The 21045-nt window shown below is 43.7% G+C and overlaps 1 protein-coding gene across 1 annotated transcript in view; it reads right to left on the bottom strand.

The window, feature by feature from the left end:
- Positions 1 to 2031: 2031 nt before the first annotated feature.
- Positions 2032 to 21045, bottom strand: part of LOC115173247 (zinc finger transcription factor Trps1-like) — a 191641-nt gene continuing 172627 nt past the window's right edge. The window contains exon 7 of the mRNA XM_029731162.1: positions 2032 to 4949. Within this exon, the coding sequence (XP_029587022.1) occupies positions 3489 to 4949 (1461 nt within the window). The 3' untranslated portion in view covers positions 2032 to 3488. The remainder of the gene's footprint in view (positions 4950 to 21045) is intronic.

Consider the following 21045-nt stretch of genomic DNA (forward strand, 5'->3'; position numbering starts at 1 on the left):
ATTCGAACCAGGGACTGTAGTGGCGAGCTAGCTATATGTAGCTACATATACATCACAGCATGGTAATGAGAAGCATCACTGAATAAAAAGAGATTTCAGAACATGTTATGTTATTACTTTATTAATTATTATTATCATTAATATTATTCAAGTTTAGATGTAGACATCTTTGCCATCTTTGTTACATTTTTTTGCATGTAAAACCCTACAACACAAAACATAAAGGTGGTAGCAGAAAAAACAAAATAAAGAAACAAACAATCTAAAACCGACTTCTATGCAATAAAGTGTAAAAACAAGAAACAACATTCAAAAAATGATGGTTAAAACATTTACCAAAACATTTGCCATTTTGCCATGTCCGTGTCCACACTGGTTTACTGGCTTCTTCCGCACACAGATAATCCTGTCTGTCCATGTTGTTTCTTCTTCCACACACAGATACTCCTGTCTGTCCATGTTGTTTCTTCTCCCACACACAGATACTCCTGTCTGTCCATGTTGTTTCTTCTTCCACACACAGATACTCCTGTCTGTCCATGTTGTTTCTTCTCCCACACACAGATACTCCTGTCTGTCCATGTTGTTTCTTCTCCCACACACAGATACTCCTGTCTGTCCATGTTGTTTCTTCTTCCACACACAGATACTCCTGTCTGTCCATGTTGTTTCTTCTCCCACACACAGATACTCCTGTCTGTCCATGTTGTTTCTTCTTCCACACACAGATACTCCTGTCTGTCCATGTTGTTTATTCTTCCACACACAGATACTCCTGTCTGTCCATGTTGTTTCTTTGTCTTCGTCTATTTTTGCAGTACCTGTGTACAGCATGCTAATAACACATTTTAACACAATCATCTTTCTTCCTTGGAAATAAAACAGAATAACTGAAGTGCAAGCGTTAACATTTTTCTAATTCAAACTTAAAACAAAAATCGTTCCTTATGTTATTTGAAATCACATGAATGTTTCTGTGAAATAATTTTAGTATTATTATTACAGTTTCTTTGTTTCTGAGAGGCGTTTGTAGAAACATTTTAAGGCTATGTTGATTTCATCGCTATTTCACACAAATCCTCGCTTGCCGAATCCCAGGCAGACTCTAATTACATTATCCCCTGATCATGTATTAATAGCAATGTACATCAGAGGATGGACAGGTTAGATTGAACTCATGTTTGATTCCTTTCAGCAGCAATGGGAATCATAGGAAGAAGTGCTCACACAAATGAAAGAGAGAGAGAGACAGAGAAAGAGAGCGAGACAGAAAGAGAGAGCGAGAGAGAGAGAGCGAGAGAGAGCGAGACAGAGAGACAGAGAGAGAGCAAGACAGACAGAGAGAGCGACAATGAGAGAGAGAGACAGAGAGAGAGAGAGAGAGAGAGACTGAGAGAGACAGAGAGAGTGAGACAGAGAAAGAGAGAGAGAAAGAGATAGAAAGAGAGCGAGACAGAAAGAGAGAGGGAGAGAGAGACAGAGAGAGAGACAGAGAGACAGTGAGACAGAGAGAGAGACAGAGAGAGAAAAAGAGAGAGACCGAGAGAGAGAGAGAGAGAGAGAGAGCGAGACAGAGAGAGAGCAAGACAGAGAGACAATGAGAGAGAGAGACAGAGAAAGAGAGAGAGAGCGAGAAAGAGACAGAGAGAGAGAGAGAGAGAGAGACAGGGAGAGACAGAGACAGAGAGGGAGAGACAGAGACACAGAGAGATAGAGAGAGAGAGAGAGACAGAGTGAGACAGAGTGAGACAGAGAGAGACAGAGAGACAGAGTGAGACAGAGAGAGAGAGAAAGAGAAGAGAGAGTGATAAACCACATGAATGGGAGTCTTTTAGAGATGAAACAGGTGGTCTACTAGCAAAGTACTAACAAGCTAAATAGAGGGATAATGTTGCTGTGTGGTAACATTTGTTTTGTCGCTCAAATGGTATTAATCTATCTACATAATGTCAAATGCTTGGACTACAAGGCCATAATCCAGGTTGAGGTGTTACGCTACATCTAATTTGATGAACAAAACACTCAACATTGTTGATATTCAATGGCTTCTTTCTGTCAAAAGGCACCTTTTTCACCTGTACATGGAACAAGTAGAATTTCATGCTATGTTCAAATCAAGTCCCAAAATGACTAAAAGCCAAATATTAAAGTATTATATAAATGCAATAGACATACAAAAAAAAATGGGGCCTTGTGTACGGTATAGTCAGTTGAAATACCTGGATTGTAAAACATATGATGCTCAAAGCTATAAAGCTCACTGAACAATACTTATAACCAAGCTACAGTATATCAGCTTCTCTTAACAAAAACATACAGGATGAACAAAGTCCAATACAGAGCATCTGTATAGACAATAAAGCATTTCAAAGTGTACGAGCAGGAGCATACAAAGAAAGACATGGAATGGATAGTGCCTCTGTCCCATTCATCTCCCATTCAACCTTCTGACAAAAGGCCTCTGTTTTGTTACGTGATCGTCCTGTCCTGTCCACATGAGAGAAATATACTCTGAATTGCAGGAATTTTGCTTCATTATCTTGTTTGCTACATTTGCAAATGTAAACAGTTTTGCAGAGCCAAGCTCGTGGCCCTTTACTCAATGCAAAGTCAATGTTGCATATCAACATACCAGGTAGAAAATACTTTGTTCAATATATCAGGCACTGATATTATGAATTTTTCATATTAACAACTTAGAAAAAAATATTGCTTTTTGCATTTTTCTTCCTTCCCAAATGTCTTTAGTGATATAAGGTTTGTATCCTAGCAACTAAGGCAGCAGCTTAAAATGTCTAGAGGAAGTTCTGTGACAATAGACTTCCCCAAAAAAAAAAAAAATAACAAACAGTATCCATAACTAAAATACATTAAAACATAGACACTTAGTTGGCTGTTAAGTGGAGACCGATGGAACTGAAACCACTGTAGGATATGTTTTTTGACTCAGCCACGGGCGTTCCCTGAGGACGTTTATTTGAGGACGATCCAATCACTAGTCATCGCTCTGCCCATCCACCGTGAAGGAGATTATGACAGACAACTGATGTTTCCCATCTCCCCATTTTACATATCAATTCACACTTCCTCATTCCATTTGGAACATTGAACCAACCAGGTAAGATAACATCCAACCCATGCAGATGTACCTTGTTGTTCGCTGAACTGCCTTGTCAAAGTAACACTTCCGAATAAAAAAATAAACAATAGCAAAAAAAAAACAACATAAGCGTCTATTTGTAGTACCATTTTCTTCAAAAGCGTTTTCCTTTACAAAAAAAGAAAAAGGAAACAGCCAATCGTTTGTTCTGTATTATGTCCAATATAAATGTTTAGATGATATGAGTTCCCTACAGAAGCTATCATGGCACGTTGAGCAAGAAGTCTTCTTCTCATTCAATCATTACAGTACGCTTTTGTCCGTTTATTTTGTTCTTTTTCATACTGCTATGCCTGTGCTAAAAGTCCAAGTCTGTGGCGCACTAAAATCACACAGAATCGTTTGGAGCATCGGCCTCAGCATCGGCCTCAGCCTCGACGGTTGGCAGGTGAAGCCCTCTCTGTATGTGTGTGGTGAAGTCGTACTTGTCTGCGCAGGCATGCAGGCAGATGCTGCACTGGAAGGGCCCTCCGTCAGCATGGCAGCTCATGTGCAGGGCGTGCATAACTTCATCCAGGAAGAGGATGCCACAGTGGATGCACTTACTGGTCAGCTCATCCTGAGTGCCCTGGTCCACCCTCTCCTTACTGGTCAGCTCATCCTGAGTGCCCTGGTCCACCCTCTCCTTACTGGTCAGCTCATCCTGAGTGCCCTGGTCCAATCTCTCCTTACTGGTCAGCTCGTCCTGAGTGCCCTGGTCCAATCTCTCCTTACTGGTCAGCTCGTCCTGAGTGCCCTGGTCCAATCTCTCCTTACTGGTCAGCTCATCCTGAGTGCTCTGGTCTACCCTCTCCGGCTTGGCTGCAACGTCTGGGGGAGGAGAAGGCTGGGGGGATGCCCCCTCTTCTACTTTCTCCTCTCTTGTCTCCTGCTGCTCTCTATGCTTCTCATCCTCCTTCCCCGCCGGGACCGTGGGCAAGGCCCGTTTGTCGGCGCTGCTACTCTTCTCCTTGATGGTAACGGCAGAGGCAGTGGAGCCGTTGGCGGTGGGGGCCGGTTTGGAATGTTTGATGGCCAGGTCGAGAGGGATGTCGCTTTCGGGACCGGCGGAGGGCGGGAGAGGGAAGTGTGGGGGCAAGCTAAAGGTATGGTAAGGCACAAAGCTTTGGCAAGGGTTGGGCAGACCAGGCATGTGGCCTAGGTACTGTGGGTTGCCCGGAACAGGCATCTTGTACTTAGTCCAGAAGCGCATCCAGTCGGACTCGCTCTGCAGGTCATTGTGGATGAAGGGCAGGCTGAAGAACGGGTACTGGTACTTCTCGATGGGGCTGCCCGGTGGCGAGTAGCTGGCCTGTTTGGAGGGACGCATGTACTTCTCGATGGGGCTACCCCTCTCGGTGGACAAGCTACCCTTCCCCTCCAAGCCCGTGTGATGGACCCCAGCCGAACCCACCCCGTTCCCCTCCGCCCCTCCCTCTGCAGGGTTCTTGTTGTGTATGTGCAAAGGAGGCATTCGCTTGTGGATCTCCAGGGTTTGGCTAACTAGGAAGGAGTGGGTGGAGCGGGGGCTGGGGTGACCCTTGAACCCAGAGGACCCGTAGGCCTCGTACTGGCCCAGGGAATTCTGCTCCCCTTTACGAGGGACGGGCACTCCTTCCAAGCCTGGCCCATCCTCTCCTGGCCGGCTCTCCAGGGGACTGCCATTAAGGCGCTCCTCGCTGCTGACCCTCTGCTGCTTGGAGCCCACAGGTTCGGTGGGCAGAGGGTCGGGGTTCAGGCGCTTCCGCGTGCGCCGGCGGATGATCTGCTCGCCGTTGTTCTGCTTGATGATGTTCAGAGGCCGGGGAGTCTGTTGAGAGACAAAGATAGATATTTTATTTATGTATGTATCAAGCTATACATAAAAATATTTACATAAATATGTCCTTAATAATAGGAATTTCATAGTAGAGATTATTACCAGAGCATGTCACAACACTAAGGGCTTGATTCAATCCATACGGCTGAATATCGTCGCTATAGTGTGATTGAAACTTAAAGGCAATGTTCCTGTGTTCACGGAGACCGCATTCACGGTTAAACACTGCATATGTCGGTTCATTCGGAAAAATTCCCTTTAAATTTCAATCGTGCTATACCGCGGATCTTCAGCGATATGGATTAAATCAAGCCCTAAAACGATCCCAGAATGACTGCAATATAAAAAGGGGAGAGTCAGGCTGTAGTCAGTGTAGCTTAATCCTGATAGTTACAGCTCTTCTGTCCTCCACTGCCCCCCCTCCCCCCTCCCGTAACCCCCTCTGCTCCCAGGCCGCCACCCAGTCACAGCTGGGCAGACAGGAGACACGAGCACCTGGCCTCCGTCTAGCGCTGACACACAGACAAGCCTTGCCCTAGGGCAGCGAACATTGCTTATTACAGCCCAATAAGGGGCAAAGGCCTACTGTAAATACTGCAGGAGTGTTGCTGTACTGCAGATGGCACGCAACTGTTTAAATGGGAACACATTTTATTTACTGCAAGATCCACAGAATAGTAGATGTAGCCTACAGAATTCTCTCATTAACTAGCCACTTCATTTGTTTAGCCACCAGGCAAATACAGTAATCATTAAACAATATATTTTAGGGTCATAATTTCTTCGTAATTTCTGTGTTTGCATGTGATATGACATGCCCCAAGCATTGACTTGAAAGATACAGAAACATCCAGTCTCGTCTGGAGGAGGAAGTCTGTCTACCTTTAGGGCATATTTGAAATGGAAGACAAAAATGAACATTCTCGCTCTCATTTATCACCTCGGCCTTTTCCTTCCAATTCCTTTCCTGTTCTACTTATTGTTTCTCTCCTTCTTGCCACAGGTAGGGTTTGGCATTTACCACCAACTTCTCTCAGGTGACACCTCACACGGCAATGCCGACAGACATGTTTTCATACCAACGTTTCCCCACTTTCCAAAGAAATCTCCCAGAAATCACTGCGAGCCCAAACTAATGGGCACACGAGAGAGAGAACATTTTAAATGGAGGTGAGGACATTTCCATTGCACTGCTCCCTACACACACTGCATATGAAGAAATGACCAGAAGAGAATATGAATTAAAGGGATCAGATTGGCCGCATTGCAGACTGAATTCTAGGTGTGAAATGTCCCTGAGGAATCAATCCCACACCATACCGCTGCCTCTCAGCTTGTCTTTGTGATGGACAATCTGTTGTCATGTTCCTGGGGAAAGGAAACCAATCATTTCAACCCCCAAAATGGGGGGGGGGGGGGTAAAAAATAAATAAAATTATCCATGGCACAGTTAGGAAGATAGGAAGCCTAGTATTATCCCTCCCTACATACATACAGCTATTTATTCAGAAACACGGAGCAGAGTATGTGAGCGGAGTTGAGTGGTTGGAAATCCCGCTCATTGCTCCACGTCCTTTTCAACCGCTCCGCTAAAAACCACTACACAGGGAGAGAAAACTGCCGCTCCAAATTCACTCTATTTTTGTGGCTGGATCAACCATTTGGTTTTGAAGTATTGAAACCAAAGCATACGATTTGAATGAAAAGTATTTGAATAAACATGAACATTTTATGTAAGAAGCGCTCACCATTTTAAATATGTCATATTAAATGTCATATGAAACAGCATATAAACACTAAATATGTCAGGAGACAGACAGGGAGTCTAAGAAGGCTATATGATTTCAATTATTTCAAGACTATAGCCTACAAAGAAACACATTGTGAGTGTGACACACTAGGCTGGTAGGGAGTCAGGGACATTAGGCCCTCAGCATTTAAACAACATTTCTTTGTATTAAATCATTATAGTCTATAAATTGTGCATACAGGCTGTGACTTAGCCTACTTAGAATGAAATACAAATGAAATAAAAAATGACTTATTAGTGCCTTTAAATACATTTTTAGAAACACGAGTTTATCCAGTCTGTGGCTTCAGGCTCATGCGATGGTGGCTTCAGGCTCATGCGATGGTGTCTGGAGAGGCGGCCAGCAGTGGGGAACATCCTCTCCACACTTGCAGAGCCACTGGGGATGCTAAACACCCTTTAGGCCACTCTTGCCAGGCTGGGCAGAGATGCAGAGTTGTTTTTACATGTTTCTATAGATAGGCCTAAAGTTTTTAAGGCAAAATAACCCAATAAAATCAGAAAGCTCCTTGAACATGGGAATAAGCCATGCCAATTGGGCCAAAATCAATTATGGCCTATTGTATAGATAAGAAAACAAAAATGGATGAAACGTTTAAGAGATCTGATTTTTGTTTATAAATACTTTGCTACAATGACACACTTAATTAGCTACCCACCTCGTTCCTTTCTTTTAGCATGTGCACGTAGTAAGTACACCATCATGCTTTGGGGATATGTGTCTTTTCAGATTCCACAATGATTCTTTAGTTGTGGACACTACATCACCACACTCCCTCTCTTGGTTCTCATCTTCGTAAGTCACCCTGATTTAGCAGCTGTGTGTTTTATCAGTTTCTTTATGATAAGGTTGTATTTACAATGGTGTTTGTTCTTGTGGCAACAGGTCACAAATGTTGCTGCTGTGATTGAACACTGATCACCCAATAGATATGGGAGTTTATCACAAGTGGATTTGTTTTTCAATTCTTTGTGGGTCTGTGTAATCTGAGGGAAATATGTGTCTCTAATATATTATACATTTGGTAGGAGGTTAGAAAGTGTGGCTCAGTTACCACCTCATTTTGTGGGCAGTGTGCACATAGCCTGTCTTTTCTTGAGAGCCAAGTCTACGATGGCCTTTCTCAATAGCAAGGTTCTGCTCACTGAGTCTGTACATAGTCAAAAATATCCTTAATTTTGGATCAGTCACAGTGATCAGGTATTCTGCCACAGTGTACTGTACTCTCTGTTTAGGTCCAAAAAGCATTCTACTTTGCTCAGTTTCTTTGTAAATTCTTTCCAATGTGTCAAGTAATTATCTTTTTGTTTTCTCATGATTTAGTTGTGTCTAATTGTGTTGCTGTCCTGGGGCTCTGTGGGGTCTGTTTGGGTTTGTGAACAGAGCATCTGGACCAGCTTGCTTAGGGGGCTCTTCTCCAGGTTCATCTCTCTGTAGGTGATGGCTTTGTTATGGAAGGTTTGGGAATCACTTCCTTTTAGGTGGTTGTAGAATTTAACGGCTCTTAACCGGATTTGGATAATTAGCGTGTATCGGCCTAATTCTGCTCTGCATGCATTATTTAGTGTTTTACATTGTACACTGAGGATATTTTAGCAGAACTCTGCATGCATAGTCTCAATTTGGTGTTTGTCCCATTTTGTGAATTCTATAAATGGGCAATGGGTTCTATAACTGATTCAAGTATTTTTAGCCAAATCCTAATTGGTATGTTTTTTTTTTAATGTTCCTTTAGATGGCATAGAATGCATTTCTTGCCTTGTCTCTCAGATCGTTCACAGCTTTGTGGAAGTTACCTGTGGTGCTGATGTTTAGGCCGAGGTATGTATAGTTTTTTGTGTGCTCTAGGATAACGGTGTCTAGATAGAAATTGTATTTGTGGTCCTGGCAACTGGACCTTTTTTGGAATCCCATTATTTTTGTCTTACTGAGATTTACTGTCAGGGCCCTGGTCTGTGGAATCTGTGGAGAAGATCTACGTGCTGCTGTAGGCCCTCCTTGGTTGGTGAGAGAAGCACCAGATCATCAGCAAACAGAAGACATTTGACTTCAGATTCTAGTAGGGTGAGGCCAGGTGCTGCAGACTGTTCTAGTGCCCTTACCAATTCGTTATATATGATATATATGTTGAAGAGGGTGGGGCTTAAGCTGCATCCCTGTCTCACCCCCCGGCCCTGTGGAAAGTAATGTGTGTTTTTTTGCCAATTTTAACCACACACTTGCTGTTTGTGTACATGGATTTTATAATGTTGTACGTTTTTCCACAAACACCAATTTCCATCAATTTGTATAGCAGACCGTCATGCCAAATTGAATCAAAAGGTTTTTTGAAATCAACAAAGCATGAGAAGACTTTGCCTTTGTTTTGGTTTGTTTGTTAAGTAGGGTGTGCACGGTGAATACGTGGTCTGTCGTACGGTAATTTGGTAAAAAGCCAATTTGACATTTGCTCAGTACATTGTTTTCGCTGATTGATTCGAAATGTACGAATCTGCTGTTAATGATTGGGCAGGATTTTCCCAAGGTTGCTGTTGACGCATATCCCACGGTAGTTATTGGGGTCAAATTTGTCTCCACTTTTGTGGATTGGAGTGATCAGTCCTTGATTCCAAATATTGGGGAATATGCCAGAGCTGAGGATGATGTTAAAGAGTTTAAGTATAGCCAATTGGAATTTGTGGTCTGAATATTTTATCAGTTAATTTAGGATACCATCAACCCCACAGGCCTTTTTGGGTTGGAGGGTTTGTATTTTGTCCTGTAGTTCATTCAATGTAATTCAAGAATCCAGTGGGTTCTGGCAGTCTTTAATAGTTGATTCTAATATTTGTATTTGATCATGTATATGTTTTTGCTGTTTGTTATTTGTTATAGAGACAAAAAGATTGGAAAAGCGGTTTATCCATACATCTCCATTTTGGATAGATAACTCTTCATGTTGTTGTTTGTTTAGAGTTTTCCAATTTTCAAAGAATTGGTTAGATTCTATGGATTCTTCAATTAGCTGATTTCTGATGTGCTGTTCCTTTTTTTCCCCGTGGTGTATTTCTGTATTGTTTAAGTGATTCACCATAGTGAAGGCGTAGTCTCAGTTTTCCTGGGTCTCTATGCTTTTGTTTAGATGGGTTTCTCAATTTCTTTTTTAGGTTTTTGCCTTCTTCTTCAAACCATTTGTCATTGTTGTTAATTTTCTTAGGTTGTCAGCTTGACATTTTTTGATTTGAAAGGGAAGCTGAGAGGTCAATAATACTGTTTAGGTTTTCCACTGCTAAGTTTACACCTTCACTATTACAGTGAAACATTTTGTCCAGGAAATTGTCTGGAAGGGATTGAATTTGTTGTTGCCTAATAGTTTTTTGGTAAATTTCCACACTACTTTCCTTCCATCCATAGAATGTATTAATATTATCCTTTGGCTTTGATGCCTCATGATTAGGGATGAGTATCATTAAGATTTTACCAATACTGCTTATCGATCCGGTATTTTAACGGTATTCTTCTCGGTTATTTAAAAAAAAAAATTTACGAGAAAAAAAATGAAACAAATTAAGAACAGAATCAACATTGCTTTATTTTCTGCAATGTAAAATAAAGAAAAGAAACAATTACTTACAGCAAAAGAAACAGCAATGTTTTGAACAAATCACTATTATAGACTAATGTTGTGATGATGGAAATGTAAAACAAATGAAATAAACAATATTTTCCTGCAAAAGAAAAGACAGTGGTACAGAACAACATGGGTGGGGCCTGCAGGTAGGCTGCAGAAGGACTAACAGTTCTTAGCTGTTCTTCTGGAGAAAGATCAACATATTTGCCTTCTCTGGCAGAAGTCGGGACCTCTCCTGGCTTATTGTGTCCCCTGCAGTCGAAAATACCCTCTTGCTAGGGGTGGAGGAGGATTGAGCACAGAGGTAGCTTGTTGCAATGTTTGTGAGGAGGGGCAGAGTAGCTCTCTTCTCCAACTTCTCCCACTACATCACAGGATCTTCAGCCATGGGGATGGGAGGCAGGCTTTTGTAGAGCTCGACCTCTAGGCTCACTGAGGGTGAGGGACGAAGTGTCCTGTTGGATCATCAACCTCAACTCCCTGTCCTCCTCTGAGAACAGCTCCTCCAAGGCACTACTTGTTTTGTACAATGGAGGGACTGTCTCCTCCATTTCTACTCCTTCTCCTTCAGGCTCCTCCTCCTGTTGCTGGTGGTCTGTGTCTGTCTGCTCCGGCTCCTCTGACAGCCCTGGTGTTGCTCCGGACACATTGGCCTCAACAGTTGCCTTCCTCAGCCTGTCCCAGGTGGCGTCACTCACCGGCCTCCCTTTAAATCTGGGGTCCATTACTGTGGCCTCATGCAGGAAGGCTTGAATGTCCTCATCCTGATAGCGCTCGGAGAGGTTCTCCCACACCTTCTCTTTGATGGTTACCACTAACGTTGTATCTTCCTGCTTCACAGTGAAGTGCTCTTCCAGTTTGTGGATGATGGGTATAATCTGTCCACAGGTGGCATTCTTTTCACATGACACACACAGTGTGGATGTATAGAGGATTCTCATGAGCTGGACAAAGTCCTCAGCTGCTGCTTGGATCACTGGATACTGCTCCATCAATCTCTCCACCATTAGATAGAGCGAGTTCCATCTGGTCTTGACCTCAAGGATGAGTGAGTGTTGCGGAAGGCCTGAAACAACAACAAAAAACAACATACATTTAATTACTGCACACTTAAATATTGAATTAAATTGTTAAATGTGGAAATTTCAAAATAATACTTTAATAGATTGAACTGGCTTCTTACCAAGGAGCTTCTGCTTTTCCTTCAAGACTGTTTTGGACATCGAGGATCTCTTCAACCACATGACCACTGCTCTGATTCAGGCTGCCCATTTATCAATGGAAGTCATTTAGTAGATTTTCTGTGCTGCCAGATTCGATGTGTGTGCAAAGCATCCTATTTTTAAGATGTGTAGCCTCTTCATGGCAACATCCATATTAACAGCATTATCAACAGTCACAGCTACAATCTTGCTCGACTCTGTCTCAAACTCTTCCAGAATGTCTGAGAGCTCCTCTGCCACTACTTGGCCAGTTTGCGATTTGTACACTGTCCTGGTGTGGAGGATCTTCTGTTTTACACTGCCCTGGTGTGGAGGACCTTCTGTTTTACACTGCCCTGGTGTGAAGGACCTTCTGTTTTACACTTTCTGTTTTACACTGCCCTGGTGTGAAGGACCTTCTGTTTTACACTGCCCTGGTGTGGAGGACCTTCTGTTTTACACTGCCCTGGTGTGAAAGACCTTCTGTTTTACACTTTCTGTTTTACACTGCCCTGGTGTGAAGGACCTTCTGTTTTACACTGCCCTGGTGTGAAGGACCTTCTGTTTTACACTGCCCTGGTGTGGAGGACCTTCTGTTTTACACTGCCCTGGCTTGTGTAGTGCACTGTAACAGTGAGGTAGTGGTCCTGACAGAGGCTGGTCCACCCGTCTGATGTGATGGCAGCTTTGGCACGTACTTCAGCTCAGTGATCACATTGACCTTTTCTACACCACACCAGGTAGGAAGTAGTGATCACATTGACCTTTTCTACACCACACCAGGTAGGAAGTAGTGATCACGTTGACCTTTTCTACACCACACCAGGTAGGAAGTAGTGATCACATTGACCTTTTCTACACCACACCAGGTAGGAAGTAGTGATCACATTGACCTTTTCTACACCACACCAGGTAGGAAGTAGTGATCACATTGACCTTTTCTACACCACACCAGGTAGGATGTAACTCCTGGAGGGAGGGGTATATTTGGGGTTGAGCTCCTTGCTCATCTCCCTACAGTGAAACAATTGTTTATGTGTTGAATTATCATTATTGAATGTTTGTGTTGTTGTGTGTTGCATTGTGGAGTGATGGGATTAACATACAACCCTTTCACACTACTATTTCCTGAAAATGAATACAACTCAATATGTACTGACAGACTGTTACCTAAAGCCCTTGGACTCCACTGTTGCAAAGGGGTGTAGGCCTTTCACTATGAACTTGGTCACGGCTAGGTGCCTACCCGGCTACCCTCTCCTCAGTCATCCTCCCACTAGCTGCCAGCGTGAAGGGGCTTTGGGCTGGTCTTTGGCTTGGACCAGCTGTATTAGAGGGAGGAGTGGGGTTGGTTCATTTTAGCTGCAACTTTAACAAAAAGTTGCAAAATCTTTAAATGGGTGATTGAATTTCTGAACGCACCCAAAGCTAAACAATCAGCTGGCTAATGGTTCCTTTTGATCAGGAACCCATGTTCTCATAATCTAGTTAACTCAGTGTGTGGGATCTAGGCTGCTAGCATACATACCCAACGTAGATCAGACAACGAGAGATGAGCTACGAGCTAGCCAGTCAAACTGTTTCTCTGCCTGTACATGATGCACTTTCCATAGATGTTTGGACAGATTGCTCGTGTTTCCACCCTTACAAGAAAAAGTCTTGTTGCACTTGTGGCAACGGAACATCGTCAGCATCGACTCTGGTGAAGTGTAACCACACTTCTGAACATATAGTTCTCTCCACCATCGTCACTAATTAAGAGCAGGGTCTTTCTTTTGTGTGTGTGTGTGTGTGTGTGTGTGTGCTGTAGCGTGTGAGAGATCTCTCTTCTGGATTGGGAATAGTGAAAACGCATCATAGACGAATGTCTTAATCATATTGCAAATTAGAAACGGTTGGTGAGATAAAATGTGCAAGATAACGTTTATGTAGCAATAATAAATAGGAAATCTTAATTTCTCCAGTACCGAAAGCAGAACCGATAACATCAGATCTTATCGATACTACGGTCTTTCATAATTTAGCCTCGGGGCCCGTTTAATACCGGGTTTTGGCAACCATCCCTACTCATGATTGAGCGCTGTTAAAGTAGTGTGATGTTACTGTGAAGGGTGTCAGTGGACTGACTGTGAACGCTCTAAGAGACTCTGGGTTGAGGTCAGTGATAAAGTAGTCTACAGTACTACTGCCAACAGATGAGCTATAGCTCTACCTACCATAGGAGTCCCATCGAAGTCTACCATTAACAAGGTAAATACCCAGCGTCTGACAGAGCTACAGAAGTTGTGACCCATTGTTTTTGGTTATGTTGTCGTAGTTATGCCTAGGGGGACATATGGGGGAGGGAATGCTGTCACCTCCAGGTAGGTGTTTGTCCCCCTGTGTGCTGAGGGTGTCAGGTTCTTGTCCAGTTCTGGCATTTAGGTCACCACAGATTAGTACACGTCCCTGGGCCTGGAAATGGTTGATCTCCCCTCTAAGACGGAGAAGCTGTCATCGTTAAGGTATGGGCATTCTATTGAGGGGATACATGAGGACATTTTTCTCTGTTGAGAATCATTTTGTTGTTAATTTCTAGCCAGATGTAAAATGTTCCTGTTTTGACTAATTTTATAGAGTGAGTTAGGTCTGCTCTATACCAAATCAGCATACTGCCTGAGTCTCTTCCCTGTTTCACACCTGGTAGTTTGGTGGATGGGACCTACCAGCACTCTGTAACCTAGAGGACAACCATAGTGTCTAGTGTTGTTTTTGAGTGGTTTAGGCCCGGACTCTCACAGTCTCACACTCTCAGTCTCTCAGTCTCACACTCTCAGTCTCTCAGTCTCACACTCTCAGTCTCTCAGTCTCACACTCTCAGTCTCTCAGTCTCACACTCTCAGTCTCTCAGTCTCACACTCTCTCACAGTCTCACACTCTCTCACAGTCTCACACTCTCACACAGTCTCTCAGTCTCACACAGTCTCACACAGTCTCTCAGTCTCACACAGTCTCTCAGTCTCTCAGTCTCACACAGTCTCTCAGTCTCACACAGTCTCTCAGTCTCACACAGTCTCTCTCTCTCTCTCTCTCTCTCTCTCTCTCTCTCTCTCTCTCTCTCTCTCTCTCTCTCTCTCTCTCTCTCTCTCTCTCTCTCTCTCTCTCTCCTCTCTCTCTCTCTCTCTCTCTCTCTCTCTCTCTCTCTCTCTCTCTCTCTCTCTCTCTCTCTCTCTCTCTCTCTCTCTCTCTCTCTCTCTCTCTCTCTCTCTCTCTCTCTCTCTCTCTCTCTCTCTCTCTCTCTCTCGCTCTCTCTCTCTCTCTCTCTCAGCTGTCAAGGATGTCTGTCAGGAGCAGGAGAAAAGAAGCAGAGGATGATTCAGACCAGAAGAAAGAAAGAGTGCCCTCTACTGACCGGAACATTCTGAACCCACACAGCCACGAACGCTCTTTGTCTTCCCTTCTCTGTGTGTGTGTGTGTCTCTCTCTCTCTCTCTCTCTCTCTCTCTCTCGCTCTCTCGCTCTCTCGCTCTCTCGCTCTCTCTCTCGCTCTCTCGCTCTCTCTCTCTCTCTCTCTCTCTCTCTCTCTCTCTCTCTCTGTCTCTCTCTGTCTCTCTCTGTCTCTCTCTGTCTCTCTCTCTCTCTCTCTCTCTCTCTCTCTCTCTCTCTCTCTCTCTCTCTGTCTCTCTCTGTCTCGGGTCTCTCTCTCCATCTCCGTCTCTGTCTCTCTCTGTCTCTCTCTCTCTCTCTCTGTCTCTCAATTCAATTTCAATTTAAGGGCTTTATTGTCATGGGAAACATATGTTAACATTGCCAAAGCAGGTGAAGTAGATAATAAACAGAAGTGAAATAAACAATAAAAATGTGTCTCTCTCTCCCTTTCTCTCTCTCGCTCTGTTTCTCTCTCTCTCTGTCTCTCTTTCTATCTCTGTGTCTCTCTCTCTGTCTCTCTGTGTCTCTCTCTCTCTGTCTCTCTCTGTGTGTCTCTCTTTCTGTCTCTCTGTGTCTCTCTCTCTCTGTCTCTGTGTTTCTCTGTCTCTGTCTCTCTGTGTCTCTCTCTCTCTGTCTCTGTGTTTCTCTGTCTCTCTGTGTCTCTCTCTCTGTGTCTCTCTGTGTGTCTGTGTCTCTCTGTCTGTCTGTCTGTGTGTGTGTCTGTCTCTCTCTCTCTCTGTGTGTCTTTATGTCTCAATTCGTCTCTCTATGTGTCTCTCTCGCAATTAAATTAAATTGAATGATGGCACGATGTAACAATATACATATTGCCAAAGCTTACTTTGGAGATTTACAATATTAACATCATTGAAATAATAATAATCAATATTGTCAACGGGACAACAGCAACAACAATAATCAAGGGTGAAAATAACCGTACATTGAACAATAACAATAACAATGGCATAGAAGACATTTGCAGGTTGGTTGGTTTATCAATTACTGTCCCTCATCTTATGGCAGCCAGCAATGTAGGTATTTCAATTTGAATTAGTTTTAATTGCGGAGAATGCCCTGTGTGCTTTCTCTCACAGATCATTCACTGCCTCATTAAGGCGTATATTTTTAAACCTAAGTAATTGTAGTGTGTACAGTACTCTATATATTTAAACCTCAGTAATTGTAGTGTGTACAGTACTCTATATATTTAAACCTCAGTAATTGTAGTGTGTACAGTACTCTATATATTTAAACCTCAGTAACTGTAGTGTGTGCAGTACTCTATATATTTAAACCTAAGTAATTGTAGTGTGTGCAGTACTCTATATATTTTCTACCAATTGAGAACTTTGGTCTAATTCCCTGAGATCTGGATCTTCTCTGGAAAATCATTATTTTTTGTATTTTTGGGGTTTACTACCAGGGCCCAGGTCTCTCTCTCTCCCTCATTTTTCTGCAGAGAGATCCAAGTCTAGTAAAAGTTCAGGACATGTTTAGCCAACAGTTAGACAACAGATTGACAGTGTAATGCCATAGACAAAGGAAGGTGGGGGGAAGACGCAGACAGAAGAAAGGTCATCTTCATTCTGCCACCATCTTGACCTTTTATTTGACTTTCTACAATAGCTCATAATTACCTCTCTTACAGGATGTTCCATCTAAAACAACCCTTCAACCTATTCACATGTTGCAGCATGCATCTATTTCCATACTGTTGCTGTGTCTGTCAAGAACGTTAGGTCGGTGGTCCCCTGCTGTTGTGAACCAGAACCTGTGTGTCATACATTAGAAGTCTCTCACTGGCATCCTCTACCATACACAAAGGCCTACACAATACAAAAGCCTTGGTATTTCCAGACTCCATAAGTGGATAAGTGATTAACCTTTAATGTAGGTACCTTTCTCATTGTGATATGAATACCGTCTATGTTGCCTCGCTCCTCACAAAGCTAGTGCCTTCATCATTGTCTGCGTCCCAGATGGCACCCTATTCCTTATATAGTGCCCTACTGTTGACCAGGGCACATAGAGAGCCCCATAAGGCTTTGGTCAACAGCAGTGCACTACGTAGATAATAAGGTACTGTGTGTCTCTGTTGCCAGCAGCAGAACTTTTCAGAACAGTTCAGGAGACCTTTTGGAGTACACCATTCATTGTTTTCTGTCAGCGTGATGGACGGAGGAGTGCACTTTGGCAACTGTAAACAGAGACTGTTCAGACTAAACAAAGTAATGCTGCTACTTCGATGAGTTTTTACATCTGTAAAGACAGAGACAGACTGTTCAGACAGAACAAAAGTAATGCTGTTACACACCGGCATTTATGAACTCACACATTCAGAAGGTCCAAAGCTCCCCACTGCCTGTCAGGTGCTATTGTGTTCTAAGAGTCCAGACATAAATTACAGGTCCACTACAGCACCGGTTTATGAGGTGCTATTATGAAATGATTTCTGTACAGCATATAAATGTTTTATTCAAAACTATATAAATACTACTGGAAAATCCACTGCCAAGATGTGAAAGACAGGGATTGGCCGGGTAGATGAACGTGCCTGCAGATGAAAACGCCGTCATCCCTGATTAATTGCGGACCTCCTAAAAGACAAGCGATGTAACGTACTGTTAAACGATGCCCTCTCTACACTCTTACACAGAGGGTTCTACATATAACCCAAAAGAGTTCTACCTTGGACCAAAAACGGTTCTCCTATGGGGACAGCCGAAAAACCCTTTTGGAACCCTTTTTTCTAAGAGTATTCTGCTGCAACATCGGGGGCGTTTACGGTGAGGATAGAACAAACAAGATACCATAACTCAGCCCCCACTGAGAGGAGGGGAGGAACAAAGAAACTCACAAAAACAGGCAATCTGGACTCAGAGTGAGTGTTGCGCAAAATGATGGGGAACTCTCCAAGACATTTACTAGAATTCTCTCCAAGACATTTACTAGACTCCTCTCCAAGTCATGTATTAGAATCCTCTCCAAGACATTTACTAGACTCCTCTCCAAGTAATTTATTAGAATCCTCTCCAAGACATTTACTAGACTCCTCTCCAAGACATTTACTAGAATTCTCTCCAAGACATTTACTGGACTCCTCTCCAAGACATTTACTAGAATCCTCTCCAAGACATTTATTTATTAGAATCCTCTCCAAGTCATTTATTAGAATCCTCTCTTCTCCAAGTCATTTATTAGAATCCTCTCCAAGACATTTATTAGAATCCTCTCCAAGTCATTTATTAGAATCCTCTCCAAGACATTTATTAGAATCCTCTCTTCTCCAAGTCATTTATTAGAATCCTCTCTTCTCCAATTCATTTATTAGAATCCTCTCCAAGTCATTTATTAGGATCTTCTCCAAGTCATTCATTACAATCCTCTCTTCTCCAAGTAGTTTATTAGAATCCTCTCTTCTCCAAGTAGTTTATTAGAATCCTCTCTTCTCCAAGTCATTTATTAGAATCCTCTCCAAGACATTTATTAGAATCCTCTCCAAGTCATTTATTAGAATCCTCTCCAAGTCATTTATTAGAATCCTCTCTTCTATAAGTCATTTATTAGAATCCTCTCCTCTCCAAGTAATTTATTACAATCCTCTCCAAGTCATTTATTAGAATCGTCTCAAAGTAATTTATTACAATCCTCTCCAAGTCATTCATTAGTGGCTAGTGGACCATGTATCGTGTCAGCTATACATCCCAAACTGATAGTTAATACATGACTGCAGAGTATATCTCCTAACTAAACTAAGCAAAAAAAGAAATGTCCTCTCACTGTCATCTGCATTTATTTTCAGCAAACTTAACATGTGTAAATATTTGTATGAACATAAGATTCAACAACTGAGACGTAAACCACTGGTGTCCCCCAGGGCTCAGTTCTAGGCCCTCTCCTATTCTCGCTATACACCAAGTCACTTGGCTCTGTCATATCCTCACATGGTCTCTCCTATCATTGCTACGCAGACGACACACAATTAATCTTCTCCTTTCCCCCTTCTGATAACCAGGTGGCGAATCGCATCTCTGCATGTCTGGCAGACATATCAGTGTGGATGACGGATCACCACCTCAAGCTGAACCTCGGCAAGACGGAGCTGCTCTTCCTCCCGGGGAAGGACTGCCCGTTCCATGATCTCGCCATCACGGTTGACAACTCCATTGTGTCCTCCTCCCAGAGTGCTAAGAGCCTTGGCGTGACCCTGGACAACACCCTGTCGTTCTCCGCTAACATCAAGGCGGTGACCCGATCCTGTAGGTTCATGCTCTACAACATTCGCAGAGTACGACCCTGCCTCACACAGGAAGCGGCGCAGGTCCTAATCCAGGCACTTGTCATCTCCCGTCTGGATTACTGCAACTCGCTGTTGGCGGGGCTCCCTGCCTGTGCCATTAAACCCCTACAACTCATCCAGAACGCCGCAGCCCGTCTGGTGTTCAACCTTCCCAAGTTCTCTCACGTCACCCCGCTCCTCCGCACACTCCACTGGCTTCCAGTTGAAGCTCGCTTCTGCTACAAGACCATGGTGCTTGCCTACGGAGCTGTGAGGGGAACGGCACCTCCGTACCTTAAGGCTCTGATCAGACCCTACACCCAAAGAAGGGCACTGCGTTCATCCACCTCTGGCCTGCTCGCCTCCCTACCTCTGAGGAAGCACAGCTCCTGCTCAGCACAGTCAAAACTGTTCGCTGCTCTGGTACCCCAATGGTGGAACAAGCTCCCTCACGACGCCAGGACAGCGGAGTCAATCACGACCTTCCGGAGACACCTGAAACCCCACCTCTTTAAGGAATACCTGGGACAGGATTAAGTAATCCTTCTAACCCTCCCCCCCAAAAAATATATAGATATACTATTGTAAAGTGGTTGTTCCACTGGATATCATAAGGTGAATGCACCAATTTGTAAGTCGCTCTGGATAAGAGCGTCTGCTAAATGACGTAAATGTAAAATGTACATGTAAACTGAACAAGTTCCACAGATATGTGACTACCAGAAACGGAATAATGTGTCCCTGAACATTGGGGGGGGGGGGGTCAAAATCAAAAGTAACAGTTAGTATCTGGTGTGGCCACCAGCTGCATGAAATACTGCAGGGCATCTCCTCCTCGTAGACTACACAAGATTTGCCAGTTCTTGCTGTGAGATGTTACGCCACTCTTCCACCAAGGCACCTGCAAGTTCCCGGACATTTCTGGGGGGAATGGCCCTAGCCCTCACCCTCCGATCCAACAGGTCCCAGACGTGCTCAATCGGATTGAGATCCGGGCTCTTCATTAGCCATGGCAGAACACTGACATTCCTGTCTTTCAGGAACTCACGCACAGAACGAGCAGTATGGCTGGTGGCTTGTCATGCTGGAGGGTCATGTCAGGATGAGCCTGCAGGAAGGGTACCACATGAGGGAGGAGGATGTCTTCCCTGTAACGCACAGCGTTGAGATTGCCTGCAATGACAACAAGCTCACACCAATGATGCTGTGACACACCGCCCAAGACAATGCGAACCCTCCACCTCCAAATTGATCCCGCAAATTGATCCCGATTGTGCATTCCTGGTGTAACTTGGGCAGTTGTTGTTGCCATCCTGTACCTGTCCCACAGGTGTAATGTTCGGATGTACCGATCCTGTGCAGGTGTTGTTACACGTGGTCTGCCACTGCGAGGACGATCAGCTGTCCACCCTGTCTCCCTGTAGCTCTGTCTTAGGCGTCTCACAGTACGGACATTGCAATTTATTGCCTTGGCCACATCTGCAGTCCACATGCCTCCTTGCAGCATGCCTAAGGCACGTTCACGCAGATGAGTAAGGACCCTGGGCATCTTTTTGTGTGTTTTTCAGAGTCAGTGGAAAGGCCCCTTTAGTGTCCTAAGTTTTCATAACTGTGAGCTTAATTGCCTACCGTCTGTAAGCTGTTAGTGTCTTAACAACCGTTCCACAGGTGCATGTTCATTAATTGTTTATGGTTCATTGAACAAGCATGGGAAACACTGTTTAAACCCTTTACAATGAAGATCTGTGAAGTTATTTAGATTTTTACGAATTATCGT

Source organism: Salmo trutta, chromosome 34 (genome assembly GCF_901001165.1).
Source record: "Salmo trutta chromosome 34, fSalTru1.1, whole genome shotgun sequence".
NCBI classification, from domain to species: domain Eukaryota; kingdom Metazoa; phylum Chordata; class Actinopteri; order Salmoniformes; family Salmonidae; genus Salmo; species Salmo trutta.